The sequence below is a fragment of the Lagopus leucura genome, unplaced genomic scaffold (assembly GCF_019238085.1).
Source record: "Lagopus leucura isolate 7727_CA_CO unplaced genomic scaffold, USGS_WTPT01 Super-Scaffold_100002, whole genome shotgun sequence".
Taxonomy (NCBI): domain Eukaryota; kingdom Metazoa; phylum Chordata; class Aves; order Galliformes; family Phasianidae; genus Lagopus; species Lagopus leucura.
Window position 1 is genome coordinate 59,594,795 of NW_024962263.1, and position 24,451 is coordinate 59,619,245.

The 24,451-nt window shown below is 40.0% G+C and overlaps 1 protein-coding gene across 4 annotated transcripts in view; it reads right to left on the bottom strand.

Moving 5' to 3' along the window:
- EYA1 (EYA transcriptional coactivator and phosphatase 1) overlaps positions 1–24,451 on the bottom strand; it is an 88,454-nt gene that overhangs the window by 53,950 nt on the left and 10,053 nt on the right. For all 4 annotated transcript variants that reach the window (XM_042869989.1, XM_042869986.1, XM_042869987.1 and 1 more), the window contains exons 5-9: positions 13,262–13,345; positions 11,295–11,364; positions 10,772–10,917; positions 6,526–6,663; positions 73–155 (exon numbers count right to left, since the gene is read on the bottom strand). In XM_042869989.1, the coding sequence (XP_042725923.1) occupies positions 73–155; positions 6,526–6,663; positions 10,772–10,917; positions 11,295–11,364; positions 13,262–13,345 (521 nt within the window). The remainder of the gene's footprint in view (positions 1–72; positions 156–6,525; positions 6,664–10,771; positions 10,918–11,294; positions 11,365–13,261; positions 13,346–24,451) is intronic.

Consider the following 24,451-nt stretch of genomic DNA (forward strand, 5'->3'; position numbering starts at 1 on the left):
TTTCAGTTATTTTTCAGTGGATGAGAATTTTAAGTTTGTTGATGTTTCCTCAATTCATATTTACAAAATTACCTGCTGTGAACTATTAAATCCAGTAGAATTTGTGAGTGAATTATTTCCTGCATATATTCCTGATGATGTTGTGAAACTGCTGCCTGAAATAAAATGAAAAATCATGTGAATTACTAAAACACAGTATTGGAAAATAACTTCCATCTTGCAATTATATCATAAGGTTATGGCATATTTTAATACTTCCCATATGCTGACCGATTTGGTTGTCATCAGCTCTGTAACATGTTAATAGACAGAAAGTAATAACTCATTGTTCTTATACTCTATGTTTCATTACTGAAATTAAGAAAACCCTGCTTTGATGGAAACTAAATTTTGACAGGAAGCCAGAGCCACCTCAGATTGATAACTTGTGAAAGTAATCAGAGTTTATTCCATATCACTTTTGTCAAACAGTAACTGCAAGCCCCCAGTGAATCCCTAGGGCTCAGTTTCTTTTGCTGTCTTGAGTATGGCATCTTCTCTTATCCCTAAACCTCAGTGCCTTGAAGGAAAAAAAAAGCTCTAACACCCTGCTTGAAACAGCTCAGCCTGCCTGTGAAGCCATTAGAATTCACTAATCGATGATAGACAGCCTTGGGCCGCAAATCTACTTTTTTGATAGAGCCTATCTGGCATGACACAAGGGAAAAAAGTACCTCTCTTCGAGGAGTGACTGAAGATTGAATTTAGCCCAGAGACTGAATTATTGCCTTCACCTCCCTCCTCCCCTCAGATCCCCCTTGTGAGCCACCAAAAATAGACAGATGGGTCTCTTGTTTAATACCTAACCTGAGAAGCTGTTCCACTAAAAGGGCAGCAACCCCCTTTCAGCTGTTTTGCTCTTGCTGGATATAACCCAGCAGTGACATAGCCACCAGCTGGGACATATGGATGCACGGAGAAGCTCCATAAGCCACCAGAAAGTCCATAATGAGGCAACCTATTGAACTCATACAGCAGGAGAGCATCAGTGTGCAAGGAACTCGCATCAAAGTCACAAGCTATTTGCAGCCTCCCTCACCACTGAAACCTGTCTTAGAGAAGAGGCATACTGAGATCTTGGAAGGAAATGATGTAAAGGAGGCTAGAAGGGATGAAAACCAACAGGGATCCAAGGTGTACAGATGCACTGCTGTATCCAACACGATTAAAAAACCACATCTTACACAAACCATTAGAAAAAGCAACAATTCCTGCAAATCCAAACAGTAAGAAATGCAGGCAGGGCTGCATGCTTAGCACAACCCCTAGAGACACAGACAGGTATCCTCGCTATAACAAGCCAGAAGGAAAAAATATTTAAATGCTTCTGCTGCAAAAGGTAGTAAAGTAGTACACAGTTTCAGTCTTGGAAATGCAACAGCAGTGGGAGTAAAAAAATAAAGTGTAAATCCAATATGAGGTAATGACTGTAAACATTTTCTGTTGTATTTGCTGTGAGCGCTAAAGCTCTAAAGTTGTTGATAGATGCTACCAATCCTGTGAACTAAAATCAGATTACTTCAGCAGAAGAGTTGACATCCAAGTTTAGCAGATAGCACAGATAAACAGTACTAATGAGAAAAACATGTTGTTTTAAATTTAATTTAAAATTGGAAAACAGATGTTATTTTTTATTATAACAAACCCCAGAGCCAAAATACAGCTGAAAAATATTTTAAATTGCAGAACTTTGAAATGCTATTTTATTTCTAAGAGTGTTTTGGCTGGAAGAATGTAAGTTACTGTGTCTCTTTTATTCCTACAGTTACTTCTGAGTGATGCAGTAATACACTCAAACACCAGTTTTATAGGTGTGTAGTTTGAACCACTCTTAAAAGACATAAAAGCTCTCTAGGATTGTAAGGAAAAAAAAAAAAGAAAGAAAAAACACAGAAAAAAAAACTTTTGGGGATGAATATGTACTCTTTCTGCAGAATATCCGGCAAATAATTTGCAAGAGCAAATGAGAAAAGTAATTACATGGCAGTCAGCATCTCTGCCCTCAGACAAAGACACACATACTAACACACAGATCTCTCCCTTTCATCTTATGGTCAGTGCTGGCTCCTATGGAAGCGGGGGGGGAGGTCTCCTAGACCGTAACAAACACGAAGCAGGTTTCACAGAAACTGCTCCATGGGCCACCCAGAACTACCAGCCTTAAGTTGCTTCTAAAATACCTTGATTTTACTTTTTGTCTTTTAAATAACCAGCCGCAGCACGGCATAGAGCTGCTACCTCTGCACTAGATGGAAAAATGCAAAAATAAGAACCCCCACAAAACGTGCAAGATTTACTGAGGTAAGCTGGCCAACTAGGCAGCTTTAAAATGTGATAAAAGCTGTCAGCTGTGGGTCAAAGGTCTATTTGGCCAAGGGCGAGGGCCCACATGAAAGCTGGGAAGCCCAGGCAGCGTCAGAAGGCTGCCGGCCCTGCTGGGCTGAGTGCGATGGCTGTGGGCAGGCATTGCACCGTGCTGCCGCCGCTGCAGGCAAGATGCACACCTCCCCTGGGTGTTTTCTACAAGGTCCATTTGCTTTCCTAGCTTGGTCTCTTTGCCATGGGCTACGTCTATCATCAGAGTACAATATATGTGGCAGAAGTTTACTACAGCTCTCTTGGGAAAGCCGAGGACGGCCAGATGGGCTATTTAAGCTCAAGTTTTCTTCCGTTTGCTTACAGTGTTTAAAAATCTTTGGCAAACTCCCCCTTGTTGTCCTAGTAACTGCTTAGCCATCCAGCACAATATTTTTATACTGTATAATAATAACCAAATACCTTAACGTTTACTTTTTATGGATGAATTCCCAAACCAATTGGTTAGTGTAGTCTGAGAGACCACAGTTGTCATAACTAAAACAATGCCGGCGCTCATCACAGGTTCCTCACCTTGCAGCAATAGGCTACCTCAGTTTATGATAAACCCTGGATCATTATCACAGCAAAGAGGATACTCAATAAGACAGCTGCAAGTGAAGCTCTCTCCTTGGCCTTTCCCCCAGCTCCTTTCTGCTCCATTTATTTTCACCGAGCAACCCTCGAAACAGTGCCAGTATAGGAAGAGTGGCCCATTCGCACAGCCATTAATCGTGTAAGTGGTCTTTCAACATCTATGAAGCAATTCGTATGAAAAACAGCTTCAGGAACAAATTCATTAACATAACGGCAGGGGCACAGACAGGCAGGCAGAGCAGAGTAGGTGCTCTCCTCACCCTCTCCCTTCTCATACCCATTACAGGGATGACAAATTCCCAACAAACAAAAATCCAATTACCAGAATAACCTTAGTGAGGAGTCGCACAGAGAGATTTTCCTTGTCATTTCTGTAAGTTGGCAGTCTCTCCTCATGCTATTGTTCAGTGACTAATCACGCTGTAATTTTAGCAGGGTCAGGAAAAGCACTGGGTTAAATTGGCTGCACACGCACCGCGATGCAGCACCGTGATGTTTTGGGGAGACATTTGCCCCAGGGAGACAAACTAGAATAACTCCAAAGCTTTCAAGCGCGAGGTAACCCCAACCAGGGAACACAAACAGAGCAACTACTAGGCTGCTAGGAAATCCCATTTACCGCAGGCAAGGATGCCAGCAGGGCCCCAAGCGCACTGTCATGTAACACTTGTTTATGAAGGAGGTTGTGGGATCCATTATCTTCATTTAGCAGCTCAGCAGCCACACACAGGAGACGAAGAACGGCTATGGCAGACTATGACAAGGCTGAGGGCTGCAGCCTGCTCATAGACTGCTTGAGGGGAAAGCAAGAATAAACTTATTTCCCTCTCTAGAGGTTTCTGCATAAACAACCAAAACAGCAGCAGCAATACCCCAGTATTCTGTCAAGAGAATCAATTCTATCCTTACATAACAGTTGAAACTATGAATAATTTCTCCATCCAAAACTAAATAAGGAAAGGGAAACAAATGTTCCTGCTTACTTTTAACATCTGGTCAATCAAAAGGAAGAATAAAATCAATTTAAAGTAATTCAAAATACAAAAGTCAGCCTAATGAAAATATTTAAAAAGCATACATTCAAATGTATGGTACAGATACATACTGTCAACATTTAACAGCAAGAAAGATCTAGTTAATAGTGAGATTTTTTTTCGTCTTGAGCTTCTAATAGTTCTATCAACACGCATTTCAAACCTACTCTTTATATTCCTTCTTATGGAAGGTTTCTGTAAGGTTTTGCAGGGGACTATTCTTTCCCTATCCATATGCTGTGCTGTTCATAAGCATGACAGAACTGACATGTGCTCATTAACTCCCAGACTCTCCCACTCCAACCTGTGGCTCTTCTTCCTGGACCAAGCCCCCAGCCATCTGTTGCCTCCTACGCATGTGCAGCTCTTTAGCCCAAGCACAGCCTGGCTGGAGAAGGACCCAGACTCAGTCCATCTCCTCTCTCAGCTCTGTAAACAATACTGTCGTGAAATCAATGCCTTTGTCCCTCCTCCCTTTAGAGCTTCACAATCAGGTCATCTTTAATAAATTTCTGCTGCAAAATATTTTTAGATCCTGGCCTTCCAGTATATATTGCTGAAATGCTTTCCAAGACCTTCATGTTCTATCTCTTGACAGGCACCACTCTTTTAAGACCTTGACAATATTGTTCTTATACACATTTTGCATATCGCATAAAACAAAGCAACACCCTTTACGACAGATCTCCACGTAGGTCACTGACTGAGAACTAGCTTTGCTCTAATGCCAGAATTCACTGCTTACTGTTAAGATTTTCCAACAATCAGTCCTTCACGTTATCCCACGCTGCTTCCCCCTTCCTCCATCAAATGAGCTTCCCACAGACATCTGTAAAACCACTTCATTGTTCTTCCTAAAACCCCTTTATATTGACATCCCTCTGCTCTGTATCCTACAAAATAAACCTACAGAGTCGTTAGATAATCAATATGGGGTGATGGCTATTTATTTTGCCTGAGCAGTGTCTGCTTTATTGTTACATTATGTCCTGCTAGCCTGTGTGTTTTACTTTAGCCTCCAACTTATATGGGAACTCTATTTTCATTTTTCTATATAAAGTTAGCACAACAGGAATCCAACACATAACTGTGGCAGGAAGTCAGGACTGCAATAGAAATTATAGGTAACAGAGACATGATTTTTCAATAACTGTATTTCCTAGTGGCCATGAATTATCAGTTCCTTAAAAGCTGGAATGTCTATGCAGCAGCTCCTCATAGCTGCTGGCAAGCATTCTGAGCTCTTACAGAGAGGTGTTTTGTTTAAAATAGTGAGGCTATCTGCAGGAAGCAAAACCAGTGACCTGATTATGGATGTACCTACTCATAGGAGTAAAAGTTCACTCCTAATCGGTGTGTAGAGGAAAGTTAGCACACCAATCTTACACCATCTTCCTCTTCCTTGCCAGAGAGCACTATGAGTAAGAAATGTTTCAGACATAAGAAGGTTGCTTCTGAGCTACCCAATCACAATTCAGAAAGGGACTTAGAAAAGAAAAACAAATAAAAAATCCAACAACCTCTGTTTGAGCAAAGTATAACCTCAAAGGCAGGGAACAAAAGCAAAACTAAAACCTAATTCACGTAGTCTCTGAATGCACTTCTGCCTGAAGTACATTTCAGGGAGTGTTTACATGATGGCATGCAGTTTGAAAGGTGCACAATACTGAAGATAGGTGCTAAACTTAAAAAATGTGGTCCAGTTCTGTCAGGGATATGCAGAATACCTATTAGAGCAAAGCCAAAACCTGCAACGGTAATTGATTTCAACTGTCACATTCAGGAGTGAAAAGCCCTAATGCAAACATCCCCAAAGTAGTTATTTGTAAATAATAATAATAAAAGATTTAAAAAATATTTCTCAATGTGGATCCAGAGTCAGGCACACCAAGAGGTTTCCCAGTACGGTAAGGGAAAAGTGAGTCGGGAGGAACAAATTGCAGAGACACTAAGTGAACTAAATGGGCAAGTAAGGCTACAAAATATAATCGATAATAATAGCCCATACGCACAAAGACTTACAGCTTTTAAATAGACTTCAAAGAAACAGACTTCAATCATTACTTAGCTACCTCCACAGCTGCTGTAGGTATTTTTATCTTCTTTTCCCTCCCTGAACACACTCAGGTGTCAAATTATATTTGGCACTTCCTAAATTCATAATCCTGACACGTTTTCCAGCACTCACTTTGTTACATCCATTATTTCTTCAGCTATTGCTATTCAGAGATAACATTTTTACTGTAGTAACACTGCAACACTTTGCCATTTAAAAATTAATGAAGTCACTAAGTGAAGGATCTTCCAAACTGCTGAGAGCTGGCCCTCGCTGCTCCCAGCAAAGCCAATCATCGTTCCAGCTCCAACTGCAAAAACAACAGAGGCAGTGCTCAAGCAAACATTAATTTTTATCCCAAGAATGTAAAGAAACAAGGAATAAAAAACCAAACACTATAGCATTAACTGCATCTAATTAATGGTAGTATCTATTTATACAGACCTTGCATCTGGTAGCTATAAGGAGCTTGTCCAGGTTGAGGTGTGCTAAAGCTGGCACTGTAGCTTAGAAATCCTGTTTGTCCAGGTGATTGGGACTGTGACAATCCACCTTCTGTCTTGATGCCTGCCCACAATGCACCTAAATCAGTTAGTGACAGCAAATCTATTTGTTCATATTCAAACAGGGATGGATAATATAATCATTTAATTGATAGCATTTTTAACACATTCCCACTGTTGCATGCATGAGAGAAAGAGTACTGAGAGCATGCACAAATAAAAAGTGTAGGGGCAGTTTAAAAGAACACATAAAACTGAAGTTCACCAGGGAGAGGTTAAATTCAAAACTGTGTTTCCAATAACTGCAAAAGAAATTTATACATGAACAGGAAGTTGCATTATTCCTTTTTTCCTTTCCTGCCAGAGGCTAGCTTTTCCATATATTCATGACATTTCACAGAGGCAGATTAGCAACTTTATATGATTTTAATGAACCATAGCATAGCCAAGCTCTCCCGCTATCCGCCCCTTTAATGACATATCTGAGATTTGCACTGGAGAATATTCCTATATGGCTTCAAATGCGTTCTAAGGAATTAAGCACCCTTTAAACAGTGGATAAAGTGAGCTATCAGCATACAGTACAATGTGGATTTTCAAAGCTAATTAAACACTACAGAATGAGTTCAGTCTTTTAACAAATAAACACCTAACAGACAGGAAATATTCATGAAGTAATCTCCCAAACTGGGAAAAACACAACAGAGAGTCATTAATCTGCTCTGACAGGGAAATCCATTACACATCACCTCCTCATTACCAAATTTAGTAATAAAAGAATCCAAAATTCAATTAAAGGAATAACTTGCCTCCCAAATTTAGTGATTCTTGCACAGATTTGTAAGGTAATAAGCAAGTAAATATCAGCAAATGAAATACTCAGGAAACGCACACAATTCAGCTTCTGTCTCTTAGTTTTAATTAGAAGGTTGTCCTGACATGAACTACCATTTAAAAATAATTATAGCCAAAGCAATGGAAAAGTAATACAATACTATTACATTTCACTATGGCATTCAGTGATACTTCATTGCTCAAAAGCCACAGTTATTTGAACTGAATTAGCTAAGTGAGAATTAGTAACATTCTTTTTAAAATGGCTCTTAATCTAAGCCCATTTCCTGGTGCAAAACTTAAATAAATAAATAAAGAGTAATACTCAACAATGTTTGAAGGTGGGAAAGAACTGAAAAGCTGTGGCGTTTATAAAACTTCGGTATCTCCCTATGTACAAAAAGAAAGATATTTCCCTGTGTCAACTGAATCATTTTTCAGCTAGTGCCATTAATTATCCTTAATTCCTTCTGCGACACTCGTTAGCTGCCAGACTAACCCTGTTTGCTTGTTTTCCCCTGATGCTTGCTTCCTCTGTTTCACATTACAAATAAACAATCCCAATGATGAATCTGACACCTCGTTTCCAAGAGGAAACTCCTGCTACAGATGCCTTGGTATCAACGATGTATGCATTTAAGGACTTCTGAAACACTGATTGAATACTACACAGAGAAAGTTTAATTAAGCATTATATTTCTAGACTTCTCTCTTCAGCAGCCTGATTCAACTCCCAATCTCAGACAAAGCAGGAGGAGGTGATCAAAGGCAGTGGCTGGAGCATGCCACTTGAGTGAAGACAGCTTGGCACTGGCGTGCTCTTTTGCAAACCTCCATGCTATGAAGAGCCTTTCGTCTTCTGAGACCTTCTATTCTCATCTTCTGTCACCCGGGCCTTCACTCACCAAACCGTGGTGCTCTCTTCTTGTTAGTCTGAGTCCCATAAGGGACAATGGAAAAACAAAAGGGTACTTCTGGAAGTGAGACCTTTGCTAAACGCTGGTACCAGGGCATGTAGGAGGAGGGAGCCTCAGGAAATTCTCCAGCCTCCTCAGTGGCTTTGCAGATGAACCAGAGCCAGGAGTGGCGGGAGGCAGCTGTCACTGGCATTCCTCCACCCCCCTTCCTGCCTTCAGGGCTGCACCATGGTGGAGATGTGGGAGTGGAAAAATGCCCAGAGTAGAGGTGTATTCAAGGCAGCACCTTCCCAAATTCTGCTCTGAAGAGAAAAGCTGAGGGGGAAGGGCACTGGCATGTGAATTTGTGAATGCTTTTTTTCCCCCCTGTAAGTCCCAGTGCTAAGAAAGAAAGCAGAGAATCTCCCCACTGCAACCCAAAGTTTTTCACATCTGTCAAAAGTCTCCTCTCTTTATACCTGCTGGAAACTCTTTAGCTGGTAGAAAGAAAGGCAAAGCATAGGATACATGATCTATGCTGCAGAGCCAAGAAGAGAATTTTGGCCCCAGACGAGTTCTTGCCTGATGCAAATCAGCATCCCAGGGTTCTTCACGTAATTTACTCTGGGAACAAGGATTATACAGTGTGCCTTGAATATGCAAAGCTGTGGTCTTAGCTCCCAAAACTTTGCTACAGTTAAATATTTCTGCTAGTTGATCAAGCACATCAGCAAGAAAAACCTTCACCCCAGTCAAAAGACACTGCCTGAAAAGAGCATCAAAGCTCACTTGGCTCAGGAGCTGGAGGTTTCAGTGGTAAAAGCAGATCTGCAATGTAAAACATTAAGATAAAATTATCCAAAGCCCTAGGCACAGGGGATGGACTGTGCAATAAAAACTCAAAACGAAACAGAAGAGCAGGCAGGCATGTTAACCCCCAGGGAGCAGCTGCCAAGTAAAGCAACTCTCAATTACAGCTGCGACGACAGTAAGACAGCTCAACTCAAGTTGTGAAATGATGGTACTGCTGAAGTTAGTGGGAGTTTTACAGTTGACTTCAGCGAAGTCAGGATTTCATCCAGAGGAATGATCCAAAACCTAAAAGGCCACTGTTTGGGCTGCCCAAGCCACCAAGGATAACAAAGGATAACAATGCAAGGTGTGCAAAAGAGAAACGTGTCAAGGAAAACACAGTGGGGAAAGGGGCCATCCGTTATCACACCACCTGATCCAGCTGCAAATAGCAGACAAACTCTCAACAGGAACACAAGCTTTTCTTCTTTGCAGAAGGAAGACTACCTACTTCTTTAGCCTTGAAAACGTGTGGAGAGGGGGTGGGGAGTGTTGTTTATTTTGGTTGTTTGTTTAATATCGTCAGTATAAGTTTAAAATACATGATGCTGAAACTGAAACATCCAACTTCTGTTTATAAACTGGTTTTTGGCATTTAAGTAATCGAGATTCTAACCACAGGGAAAAATGCTTCCTTGGATCACAATCACTGATGATATATTAATGAAATACTTTTTTTTCCAAAAGTGAAAATAACCTTCTACTTGCACCCACAGTCCACAGCAGTCTTACACAGAATTTACTTAAGACCTGGTGGATTTCAGCTTGCAGATTTCAGGATTCCACTGAAAAATTTTAATACTTTTACGGGGCACAGTTTGCGCTATAAGTTCTTTCCTCTTGGTATAAAACCTGTATTACCTGAATGTATTTTTACAAAATGTACTGCTAAAAGCATATGGATCATATATTTTCAATATATTCCCCAAGAGGAATGTAAGACCTATTTTCTAATAATGCATCTTTGCTGCTGAACTGCTATGTGGTCTGCCAGCAGACAGTCTGGCAACAAAATGGTCTCACCCGCAGCAGCTTGTTTTTAAATTAAATTTTTTAGGGAAAATATTTGCTACTTAGTACTATCTTCTTCATCAGGCAGACAGAAGTCTGGTGGCAAATCACCTCAATTTTCACCTCCAAGAGTGACAACGAAAGGGAGATTTTTGGTAGAGGTCTTTTTGAATCAGTTCTTCCCCTGACAGAAATCACTGACTCATTTGGGTTCCAGTAACATGTATCAGCCAAAATCCAGACCTTTATTTACCAGCTTCCCCTATTACATTGCTGGAGAGCACAGGTCCTCAGTAAGTTACCGGGAGCTGTGCCTGTGTAATGGAAGTCCCTAGATCTCCCTGCTTCAGTGTTGTATTTTCATATCACCACTAAAAGCCTAATGAATCTCTCCTAGATCTCAAAACACAGACATACTCTTGAGTAACTTCTTAGCTCCTAAACATAAATTAAGCTGCACAACAGGGAAATCACCACTCTTTCATGAGATGCGCTCAGAGCATGGCTGTCCCACTAAGCACTGATCCAGTCATGTAATTTTGCTCAAAAAAACGTCCACCTTGGGAATAAAAGCACAGCAATGTGGTTTCTTACCATATGAAGGGATTCCATAGGGCTGGCCGGGCTGTGGGTAGGTGGCGTAAGCTGTAGCTTGTTGCATCCCTGTTGTAAACTGCGTCTGCCCATATGCAGCCATCGTTTGCGAAGAAGGGGTGGGAAGAATATGTGGGTATGGTCTGCTATTGATTACAAATGACAGAAAATAGGACAGACTGCATTAGACTGACGTACATGTATTTATTTTTAGCCGTATTATAATCCTGCTACCTTCATTAACACTTAATCATAGGCTGCGCTAGGCAAAAGAAACTCTAAGATAGAGAGAAAACAGCAATAATAAATCAGTAATAAAAGAATAAGTAAAATAAGAACTTTTCAAATATTTTTCAAATACATTCTTAGCATTAAAGAAATATATTTTTTTTCCTAGAAGCTGCTGTGGTTTAAATTATGACTTAACAGATGGATCCAATTATTATTTTAAATGAGGTTAAAATCTGCCTTTTTCAGTTATTATTATTACTACTACTATTATTATTTTTAAAAGATATCATACTTGGAAGGGTAAATCTGTGGTGGGGAGAACTGGTGTGTTTGTCTTGGGCTGAAACCACTGCTTCCAATTGCTGCACCAAGAAGAAAAGAAAGCACACAGAAGTGTAAATATACACACCAAAGATAAATATTATTTTTCCTAATAGAATTTCAGAGTATTAACAAGATTTTAATTAAATTCAAATATCATCGATATCTTTGGTAGAAAATAATATTTTATCAGCAACTACACAGGAATGCGTAACAGTAAAATCTTGATTACAATTTCAAGTACTAAAATGCTCCTTTGTAGAACTCCTGACCAATAGTTTATTCTTTGCTTGCACACAGACAACATTTTCAATGCAAACAATCTATTTCCTATTGGAAACATTTTCCTTCATATTTTCAAAGGATTACTGCTATCTCAAGTACAACATTTATTAACTTTTAGAATTTTTAAGACCTACATTTTATGAAGGAGCTTTATGCACGTCTCTATTGAAAACACATGGCCAGCTTCAGAGCACGTGCCTTTTAAAAATCATTTCAATAACGCATAAGGATGTACTACCATATTACACCTCCTTCTCTTTTACCCCGTGTTGCCCGCTTTTTAAAATGCTCTCAACACCTTCAAAACACTCATTATTACACAAAGACGTCATGATCAATGTGCAAATTGTCTTAGGAAAACACTTAAGCTTAAGTGAGTTTCTCCTCCCGCAGCTCAGCCCTGCAGGGTTCCCCCAGACCGGTCACTGCTAACGCAGAGATTTTTGTCAATTCCCATGAAACTCCTGTGGTGTTTTGGGTGCTGTCGGGAGCATGCCAGATGCACCCATGTGCTCTGCTCCTGGAGCTCTCTGCAGAAGCACTAGGCAGATAGTGCTTCCCTCTCTGGTTACCATTTGGGTGCCACTTCTCCACATCCCAAAGTCGATTTTGAAGCCTTTGCCAGGAAGAGGTCAGCTGCAGGTTATGAGACTACTGTAAAATCAGACAACTAGAGAAACAACAGGCCCTATTGCTAAGTACTTGGAAATAAACAAGGCATGGATAATTACCCTTTGCCAGCTACCCCTTTCCTGGCCAACTACAGGAAAAATCCATCATCTTTACGCTCTCAGAGCCCTTGTGAAGTGTGGAGCAAAGCAGCGAATCTCTTTCTGTTCCTTCCACACCTGATATTATCCTTTTCTGTGGTTACAGTCCCACCTGGAGCCAGATCTCCACAGATGAATGAGCCACCATTAGATGCGCTACCTTTCCTTCCATCAGATATTTAATATATTCTAGAAACCTTTTTTTTTTTTTTCCTTTAAAGATCGATATTTTTATAAACTGCAGCATGCATGGAAAATGGAAGGTGCTGCAAGATCAAAAAAAAGGGCTGGCTACTTAGATCCTAACTGGTGGTGAGCCGGTAGATTTTGCTACTCTGCCAATGTAACTCTGTGATCTTTTTTCATATGATTTGCACTATAAAAATGATGTGCTAGAAATAACAGGGTTAATCCATAGGTATGCAAAATTGTGCAAACATTTTAGGATTTTCTCACAGTGTTTTATCTCCTGTGTAGTAGCAGCTAAGAAGGGTTTGGCTTCGAGGAAGATTAAGAGACTGACAAAAGAATGCCTTGATAATATAAATACAAACAAACTAAAAATTGCCCATCCCTCAGTTACATCACAAATTACAGAAGCAGGTATATTTACACCCTGAAAACTAAAAAAAGTAATCCCTTTGGGCCAGAATGCTTCTCAGCTCCCTAGTGAAGACACCAATGGACATCAATCAAAGAGATGCTGTATTGCTACTTCCTTAAGGAAAGCTCCTACTTCCTTATACTGCCTGAATAAAATGAACAGAAATCAGCTGCAAAGTGTACAAAAACTTTCCAGCAGCCATGCAAAGGTTTAGATTGCATAGGGAAAGAACATAGCGAATGAAAAATTGCTGAGCTTAAGCCTTTGTTTGTTCCTTACCTGATCCTGAGAAATTGTCTAAAGACCCGTCTGTGGTAGTAGTAGTAGTAGCAATCTCACTGCTGCTCATTGGTTCTGTTTTAACTATAGAAATATAAATAAAATATATTCTATATGCGCCTAATATTCTTGCACACACATGCACACACATTCACTACAGTCACAAATCCAATGAAACAGAAATCTACCCAAAAGTATTAAATCATGGTTACCAATAATTTGCATGTTGTGCATTTGTGTATACAAACAATGCAAAGTACTGGTAGCTATGATTTGCACATTCATATAAAATGACCACAAGGGTTATTTCTGTCTGCAAGGAATAAGAACTACTGTAATAATCCAGAAGTCCCCATGCAACTCTCTGCACCTGTCCTGACTCCTCTTAATCCTGCAGACCCAACAATAAGGGTCCGCATTTAGATCAGATCATACAGTCATTTACAGGCTTGAAAGACAGCAATTTGGATAAGACCAAAAAAAAGGAAATAATTTTTAAATTGGGTTCTCTGAGGGCTGTTCCAAATTTTTTCCATCCAAACCACTTTTCAGAAGAAAAATGAGAACTTCCAATAAAGCAAAACACTTTCCTCATGGTGAATTTGTCCTTGCAAAATGGAAACCAATTTAATAGTCAGAAAACTTGAATGCACAAAGAGCAGAAATATACTTTATGGAATGCTTTACATTTTATTCCCTTTGTGCTCCAGACCCAAAGTGGCTGTCAGAGAACAAGAAAGAACGAGAAGGTGAGAGATACCCTCTTGCCACTCCATATTCACATTTGGATTCATGGTTTTCAATAAAGCCTCAGGAGAATAAGCATATTTCCCTTGGTGTTAGCACAGTGCTATCTCAGTGCTGATGGCATTCCAATACATAGATCTACAGCAGGGCTGACCTGGTGCGAATGTAGACAGGCACAGTGCCCGCTCCCAGAAAGTTATCACATCAGCACAGCAACCTCTCAAACCCATTCGACATTCCTAGCTTTTGGAATTACAAGCACATCAAAAGCACCTGAGGTTTCACTAAACGTCAGAGCTGACCTTACTACTAACATCTCACTGTTTTTGCTCCTGTTGACATAGTCACTGCTTCCCACACACCAGAGCTGGTGCCTATCATCTCACCTTCCAGGGAGGCAGTTAAGTACTACTGCAGAAAATAAATCCACAAAAAGCAAGATAAACTCTGTTCTATCTGAATCATAAAACCACTTGTGCGAACTTGTATGTCTCTCTCTCTGTCTAGGAATTGCAGCCATCATTAGCAGATGCCCTTTGGGTGCAAGGTTGCCAGGGAGCGAGGGAGTGGAACCTTCCCCTTCTGATGAAGGACCTTTTCTTTCCCTGCCAAACAAAATCCTTATTTTCACATGGCTACTTCCTACACTTGATCTCTTCCAAAGGATTTACATGTGATCTCTCGAGCTTTTATTAATCAACAACTATTTCCTTTTCTCCCTCACACAGGATGTTTTGTTTGCACACGCTAACTCAGAGATCACTATAAACAGAATTCTGCCGCATCTACATTAACAGTCTAACAAAGTAAAACAATTGGTGAGAAGGGTCCAGTATCACAACTTAGGCATTTAAGAGGGATTACTTCATGCAAGTATAGGCTTTTCCGAGGACCAAGGGCCCAGATGCAGATGGATCACACTGGCTGCACTCTACAGAACACCTTTTTCTAAAGGGGTGGAGTCCAAGAACTCTCCAGAAAGGGACATGAGCTGTAGTAAGAAGTGGTGGCCAAGAGGTTCTTTTGAAGAGGATGCACTCATCATCCAAACCACAGTGCTAATGTTGGAGTATCTCTCAGAAATACAACACATAACATGTCTGACACCCATTTCACACTTAAATACTGAAAATCTAATAGACAGATGCAACAAAATGTTGGAAGTGTGTACCCAAAGGCATTTGCTGGAAACTACTACATAATACGAGACAAGGTTTGTCATTTAGATATCAAGAATTGAAACTACGTTATCTCTTGTTTTTTTTCTAGAAGTTCATTACAACATTTTACTGTCTGGCTAATATAATTCTTTATAGATTACTCCAACTTTCTCCAAACCTTGCAAGTGTTCCTCATCTAATTTCCATAATCCAATTATATCTTTGGAGATAACAATAAAACATGCTTTTCTCAATTGCTGACAGCTGTGGAGGAGGAAAAGAAAGAATGATGAGACAGAACAGCCTAACTTGGGCTGAAAGGATGGAAAACTTCAGTATCTGATTTCTCCAAGCTCCTCTATCAGAGGAAGAATTCTTCTACTTCTTATAAAACATAATTCTTTTCAGTAAGTTTGGCTCACTGCAAACTAACAATCTAAGGGCAACAATGAGACACATATTTGGCACCGTTTGTCCTAAATAACGTTTTCCAGGATATTTTCTTCCTAAGTGGATGCACCTGCCTCTCCTGTCACTGGTTTAAAAGCCTGCTTCACATGCACCACTGGCCACTCTTCTTGTATTCAGAACCTTGTAAAAAAAACACAACATTTTGAGGAAGACCTCCTGAAAATGGGATTTCTGTCTTTGACTTGGTGTGACAGTGTTTATAACTGAACGTCATTTAGTAAGTACACTACTTTTGAAGATATAGGAAAGGAAAAAAGAAATGAAGAAAGCGTGGATTTCATACACGGGGGCCAATTCTATTTGCTGACTGAGATGCTCTCAAATTCTACATCACAACTGTCTCCTCTCTCAAATATATGAAAAATGAGTGAAGAAAGGATGTTCACATTGTTCCCAGATACCTATTTGTAGGGTCATAATAAATTAGCCCTATCAGGTCTTCTTTAAGAATAGCCATGACCTTGCACAGACCTTTGTTGCTGGTGCTAGTTGGGAACTGAATAAAAAGGGTAGGAACTGAAAAAGCCTTAATTCCCCAAGCATTTTAACTAACATGGCTGTAAATGTCAGTGTATTTTCTTCTGTCTGAGCTTAAAACCATTTCAAGAGGATTAAAGCTCACTATACAAAAAAAACTGAGACAAAACAACCAGGGTTTTACCAGTCAGAAATGTTTACTGCATGGACTCTCACAGTAAAGGAAGGCCACTCATTTGCTCAAGACAAAACATGACCTGCAAAAAGAGCACATTTCCCCCCACAGCCAAGGGGAAGAGAACTGTGAGAGGTTTCCCAAGGTCACAAGTCTGCTATTCTGTCCCAGAAGTGCTTCATCAACTTGCATCTGTTTGGAGGATGCACAGAGCTGCCCAAGAGGCACAGATCTGGCAGGGTACAGGTATGGCCACGCAGCATGTACTGCATGCACACTCTGGATTTCAGCTGTCTGTGTTTTTCTCTGACCAGATCATTTCTGCCATGTCTTATGCTTTTGTGGGACAGCACCTGTGTGGGAATATTGCCTCATTTAGACTGAACACATTGTAAATATGCCTTTCCAATAATGTCCAACAGCATTCTCCACTGTGGCAGAGACCAGAGAGAGCAGAACAAGAGTTCCTGTTTCTGCTTCATTATCAAAACAGAATTTTCAGGGGTGCAGAATTATCAGACTTGCACTACAGAGACAGGCTTTGATTTAGTAATTTCCACTAAGTTTTAACACCTGCAGAATCACTCATGTAATAAGTGATTGAATCACTGAATGATTTGGGATGGAAGGGACCTTAAAAATCATCTAGTTCCAACCCTCTACTATAGGCAGGGACACTTCCCACTAGACCAGATTTCTCACAGCCCCATTCAGCCTGGCCTGGAACACTTCCAGAGAGGGGGCACCCACAACCTCAGTGGGCAACCTGTTGCAGTGTCTCACCACCCTCACAGTTAAGAATTTATTCCTAATATCTAAATCATCTACAAGAATTTAAAGTATAAATATATTCCTAATCTACTGAAAAAAAATAATAAAATCAACAGTTACTTAAAATAACTGGTAGGAATTTGGTTTTATACTGAGAACTCTAAAAATCTATGTCAATGGAAAGCATTTTTTCCTCCATTTTCTAGTAACTTATAGGATTCTAAAAATAAGAAGAAACCACCTAAGAAAACAACAGACTTGAATAATAGGAAAACAAAATAGGACTAGCAGATAATCAATAACACACATGCTAGCCTGAGAAAATAAGCATAAAATTTCTGAGCTAGCATAACTGCTGACCCAACATCATATTGATTGTCAAGATATTTCATCTTAGGTTGTTCACAGATTGCAAGTGCAACGTGCAGTTTGGTCAGTCCTATTACAGAAGGTGGTCGATAATGACTACACAGCAGTTTGTGACCCGCACTGAAATAAAGAAATTCAGACCAGCACCCTTATGCTCACTTATTTGCCATGTAACAACTTTCTGAGCTGACAGCTTGTTATGAAGTCACCGGCATACAAAACAGTAAAGACTGCTTCAAGGAATGTGATGTTGGCTGTTTTAAAGATGGATTTAGAAGCCTAACATTTGGCCATTTTTAACACAAAATTCATATGGATATATTACAAAGATTGCACCTTTAAGCATGCAAAAATATGGTTTTAAAATATTTTTTGAAATAATTTGATTATTTAAAATACATCCAAGGCTTGCTTTACTGAACTAGGCATAGTGTGTTAGCTGCAATATTACAGATATTAAACCAGAACAGAAATACTGTAAACGTCACTGAACTATTAAATCTGCATCGGTAAAGCAGCGTTGCAGTTTTAAGACTGCATTAATACATAAGTCACTTCAAATGTAATGACCCTCTTTATTTCCACAGAAACTGCAACAGATACTAAGAATAAAATAACACTATCTAGGAGAGCAAATTCTCAACTACAAAATACTATTTTTCAACAGTCACCATAATTAGTTGTGCATTTTCACCAGCGATGAGCAAGAGCCTTCATGCAGACTCGTAGCTATCTGCATCAGTGGAGGTGACCCACTGTTGGTCTTGCCACTGCTGAAACACACCATCCACCACCTCAGTGTGCTTGCATCCACTGCTTGGTCTCCAGAAATGTTCAGCAAGCATTAGTGGGTGCCATTTTTTCAACATGAAGGAATTAAATTCCACACCATTTCTTCATACACGTTTCCATGTTGGACATCATTTTGTCAGACTTCCCTTCTGCTGCCATCTGTCACACAGCAACAAAATGTAACAGGGTATTGGCAGGAGGGCTCAACCTCTACCATACCACCAACACCCACCTCTGATGTCGTGGAACACCATAAAATAGGAAGCACTCCTTTTAGAGCAGCCCTTGTACTATAAGTTATATTCTTTGCATTATATGGATAAGTGGACAGAGTGAACTAACTCCTGGCTGACAACTCCCAATGTTCATGAAGTATAGCAGTCTCAACAAAGTAAATGAGACTGTTGGTTTGTTTACTGACATATATGTAAGTACAATTTCTAGCCCTATTTTGATTTCTCTGAATGTGACATTTTCAAACAACGGTAGCAGCTAAATACTATGCTGATATTAATTTTCACTACAGTTACTGCTCTGCTCTATCTTAAGTATTTCATGTAGCCATTACTATTGATGTATTATTTTGCTTGATGCCATCCTTTCTGTGCCCAATACAAGCCCGAAGCTCTCCTGAAAGCTCAAAGATAATTATTTGTCACTAAAAACAGCACAAAAATTTTACTTTGAATCTCTAAACTGATTACATTTTTTACCATTCAAATTCTAAACTGAAGGATCTGGCAACTGTGAAGAGGTTTAGCAGTTACAGCAAGGTTACAGCTTACTTACAAAGAGTCTATGAAATTGTATCAATTCCTATCCAGGACATTATTCTCTTCTTGTCACAGTATCAAATCATCAGCTCCTGACCATGAAGCCTAATAGATCCACTTTGCTGCTGCTTCTCAAATTTGAAGACTCATCCTGAATCACATTTGTCTGGAAATTACCAGATGATAATTACTACAAGGTAATTTCCAGCCTAAATTTATGTTCAGTTTTCAGAGAAAGTCCCTGCTCAAAGAAGCACATTCTAATTCAAGCCCAGACTGTTTCCTGCTCTACCCTCTTCTGACATCTGAAGTCTAGAAAACTTGTGTGGTATTCTGGCTGTGACTGACAGACGGCTTTCATTGCATGCATGGCTCCTCAAGGGCCTTGCATTTCTCTTACATTGCACTTTACAACCAAAAGAACTTTAACTTCACTGTACCCACCCATCTAGCAGTACAATCATTGGATTTACAAAAAAAATGGCATCATCATTACAGTACAAAATCAGACAGAAAACTCAAAACCAAAACCATCTGGGTAGAGACAAGTTTTCATCAGAATATTACAGAACATACTGAATTGAAAAGAACCCACAAGGGTCACCGAGTCCAATCCCTGGCTCCATAGAGAACCACCCAAAAATTAAACCCTATGACTAAGAGCACTGTCCAACTGCTCCTTCAGCTCCAGCTGCCTGGGGCCATTCCTACTGCCCTGTGCAGTCCGTTCCATGCCCACCACCCTATTGTGCAGAACCTGTCCCTAACACCCAGTTGCCCCTCCCCTGACACAACTCCATGCTGTTCCCTCGGGCCCTTATCGCTGTCACAGAGAGCAGAGCTCAGCACTGTCCCTCTGTTCAGCAGCTGCCATGAGACCTCTCCTCATCCTCTTCTGCCCTGGGCGGAGTAATCCAAGGCACTTCTCACATAGCTTGCCCTCTAGACATCTTCACAGCCCTCCTAAAAGTTTTATGTCCCTCTACTATTGTGGTACTCAAATCTGCACACAGTACTCAAGGTGAGGCCACATCAGCACAGAACAGAGCAGGACAACCCCTCTCCCCACCCAACAGGCAGTGCTGGGCCTGATGCACCCCAGGGTATAGTTGGCCCTTTGGCTGCCATGTCACAGTGCTGACTCAGATACAGCTTGCTGTCACCAGAACCCCCAGACCCCTGTCTGCAACTCTGCTCTCCAGCATCTTGTTCACTAATCTGTACATGTATCTGGGGCCAGCTCATCTCAGGTGCAGAATCTCTCACTCTTGTTAAATTTTGTACGGTTTGATAGCGTTTGTAGCTGCTAATCAAGATTTAACCCAACTATTAATCTGAGAAGCACAGCTGTGAGTTAAAATTGTTCCATTTACTACATTTAGGAGATGACACCATCTAAACCTAACGTTCTTATCCTTTAACACTCACACATCAATTCATATCAAACGATTGTACTTCCTGCCCTGTCCCAGGTCAGATAGTGAAAGTAGCATATTATCTAGAAACAATCCTTTCAGAGATATTATGACCTATTTCTTTTTTCTTTTCTTTTTTTTCCTTCTTGAATCCTCCACTGGGAATCTGGCCATTGAAACTCCCCTACCCTAGTAGCAATTCGCATGGTGTGTGCAAAATATCTGAACTCTTTAATCAAAGACAGATGTAATGACCACATGATGTTACAATTACAGCCATTTATGGCAAAGAAGACCATCTTCATCTATCTTTTCAACACGTAGGGCTTCAAGGGAAGTATCAAAAGAAATCAAGGTTCTTTGGTCATTTGGGTGTACAAGATGTTTAACTAAAATACAAAGACAGAAGCAGAGTGACAAAGCACACAGGGCCTTTTATTGATGGGAAATAATATCTTCTAATTCAGCCAGGGCTGCAAGACTTAAAGTCAAATTTGCTCAAAGAGGGATAGCAGTAGCTTGTGTTCCTCCCCTGTCAGCAGAAGCAGGAACCTTTCTAGCTTGTCTAATCAAACCAGGTGGCACAAGAACTTCTCTCCAAGTTTCTGCACTCACTGGCCAAGGGCCAGATGATGGCTAACCCTGAAGTGTGACCAAGTTTCATGCTTCTTTATCTTCTATGATAAGCAAAACCCCTCAGGGCTACAAGATGCAAATAGAAATGCTAAATCATCTGTAGCATCACAGGTCTTTTAAGTTACAAATGCTTTTCAAGCACTACCCTATTAAGGTGTGAAACTAGGCTCAGATGTCCTACTGCTGTTAAAAAGGGATGGATTTTCTTCCGTATTAATGAACATAAACATGATATTTCTAACTAAAGCTGTGTAATCACACAATTGTAGATGCGTTCAATTATCGTTTTTGGAGAAGCAGTGAATGTCTTGACAGATTTCTGACATCCTGCAACCTGTGCAAATTCAGCCTGTTAGCGGGGCTTTGGCCTTCAAGCACATTCAGAGGGTGCTCTCACACCACCATGCTCTTTTCTGCAGTCCAGAACATGTGCTATGCATGTTTTTACAATAAACTTGCATAAAGAAATTATATTAAAATTAAAGTGCCCCCACTTTTATTTTTTGGATGAGGGGTGGGGAGTAGAGTATTTTATTACCCTCAAAAGGATCTGGAAACCAGTTTTGCTAGAGCCCTTTCATTCAAAAAAGGTTCTTTTTTTCAGGAAAATGTTATGGGTGTTATGGTGAAGCCTTCAAAACAAGATGCACACAGATGCAGAAAAGACAATAAATACACAAATATTTATTTTTGCTGCTCTCCTTTTCACTCAAGATTTGCACAGGACTTATTGGCCGGAGCCAACCAGGGAGTAGAAAAATTGTTTCCCTGTCCAAAGAGCTAAGAAAGAGGAATAATAGAGCATTATGCTACAAGCACTCAGAACAGACGGGAGGACTCCTGGTGAAGCAAGGGAACAAAAGCATAGATAAGACAAAGAGTCTGGAAGGAAGCCAGTGTAGAATAGCAAGAAAAAAAGGTAAAGAGCAAGGAAGAGAAGGTAGTCCAAATCACTCCCTTGCCTCCACATAAACCAGGGAATGTGACGCGTATCTGGGTTTTATCCTCAAGAAGTGGCAGCAGGTTAAAGAATATCATTAGCCCCTAGAGCCATCCAGGTTACTTCTACCAGTCTGACAGGCCTAAGACCGCTGTGTTCTTTTCCTCTGGACACACAGCTGTCCTCTTGTGCTCTTCCAAGGCTCAGTAAATAAGTTGGTATCAATAGTTCATAATGCTAACATTCCACAGAAATGCAAAGATTAGATTCACCTTTATAGGACTATTATTTCATCATGTCTAAATGCAGTGGCACTGCAACACTTACACGTTTCATACCATCTATCTTTTCATCACAGACACATGCAAAAATTTCAGCTTATATAATTGGCAGTAACTCCAAAAATGAGGGTATAGGATATCAGAAACCAAGCATCTCCCACAGGACAATCATTTTGTTTGATTGCCATCCCCCACCAGAACTTTGCACCCTACAGTATAAAAAATGATGAGTAATATTTTCTTTAAAAAAAAAAAATCTAAAAAAAACTACTGCCATATTTACATCAGTATGTGCCATTTCAACTAAAACTTTTATCAGTTTTAAAATTTTACTACATCATAAGTTAAGAAAATGGTGAAAAACATTTTTCTCCATTCAATAATACTGCAACTAGCCAGCAATCATACTATTCCCTGCTTCTGAAACCACTGAGACGGATTTCCATTCACTTAGACCTAAGACAACATTTCTAATAGCCAGTCGTCCGATAGTTACATAGCAGGGAGCTTTGAATGTCTTTGCGTGGAGTCTCAATCTCATGTTGCAGCAGGTACTTTAAGAGCAAAACTCCTTTTTTTCCAACCGAATTTTGACATCCAATTCCCTTTGAAGGCTCCCTTCTTATGTATCTTTGAAAATCTGATCTTCAATTTGTTAGCCATTTCCCCCTCCCATTTGATATAAAATTCCTTTTCTTCCTCCTGAACAGTCAGAAATGAGGGCAGAAGCAGCTCCATAGTCACAGTGTGAATGATGTCTAGTTGCTTGGCAAACCAGGGCTCCTTCTCCCAATCTTCATTTATTTTTTTCCATCCAGTTGCGTAAAACAGCTTCATAATGGAACAGAGGCTTCTATGTGTAATCCATCAGAACTGATTACATTCTTAAGATAAAAGTAAATATTACTGTAGGTAGGAACTAGATTCAGTTGTCCACTGCAGAAAAGAGTTTTGCAAATCCCTACAAATTTCCATGTTACTCTCAGCCTGTCCCCTTCATCCAAGTGGACACTATTATTTAAATAACCACTAGCTATTTGATAAAAATAACTAATGGCAGGTTTTTCTGTGTTTTTTCTTGCTAGTGTCTCTGAGTCCCTCAGTATCAATCTTCTTCAGCAATTTCCTGATGAAGCAAGTCTAGCAATAAGCTCTGACTACAGACGTTTTGAGCCCTACCACAATTCTCTACTTTGTCACAGATTTTCTCAGTCAAGTCATGCAGGGCCGAACTTTTAATAGTGTCAAGTGTCTGCTCTTCCCTATGACAGAGGGTATTTTGTGGAAAAACAATTAGGAAGATCATGGAAAACCCAAATACTGCATTATTTATATCATCAAGATCCACGGTGACAGGCCAGGACTGCTTCTGCTGAGTACCCTTCACCAAACATTTTACTGTTACTCTCCTGCTTTTGTACTGAGAAATTTGTGCCTGGTTAGGATCCATAATATCCTTCTTACCACCCTGCCACTGGTTTGAAAACCATGCTGCCTGAACCAGCCCAGAGAAAAAGAGATAAAAAACATCCCAGCCAAGCACTGGCAAATCTACTCATTACTACTTATGGCTTTTTTTACTTAAGATAGTAAGGGATTTATTTTCTCCTCGGCATGTATATATCCAGAGTTAAGAAGATCATCTCACAATCTGCAACTAACTTAAATGAATAGTGTGTGATTTACAGAATGCACCATATTCTAAAGTGTGCCTGATGAGGAATTGATATCTAAAGTAAAGACTTGTAAACCTGACTTGTTTAAAAACCTTCAGATAGAATGAATTATACGGCATTCACAAAACAAATAAATAAATAATATCCTGCAGTGACTCTTGGCCACACACTACCAGGTCGGTACTGTACCACAGCAATTTTGTTATACCAATGAGAAATTAAGCACACAAGGAGCTGTGATATAAAAGCGGCACTCAGAGAATAAATTCAGATTCAATCACAGAAGTAAATCCTCATTCAGTGCTTTGAAAATTTACCACCAAGTGTGAAGCTAAAAATATTAGCTCATAACAGTGAGCTATCTTCCAACCACATCCTCTTGTAGAACAACATCAATGAGAGACAAGTCTGAAAATGTGCCTTAGAGGAATTAAAGAACGTTTGTTTGAAACGGGGCCATTTCACTTTGGGACATTTTTTTTGTGTTTGCTTTTTGTTTTCCTGATC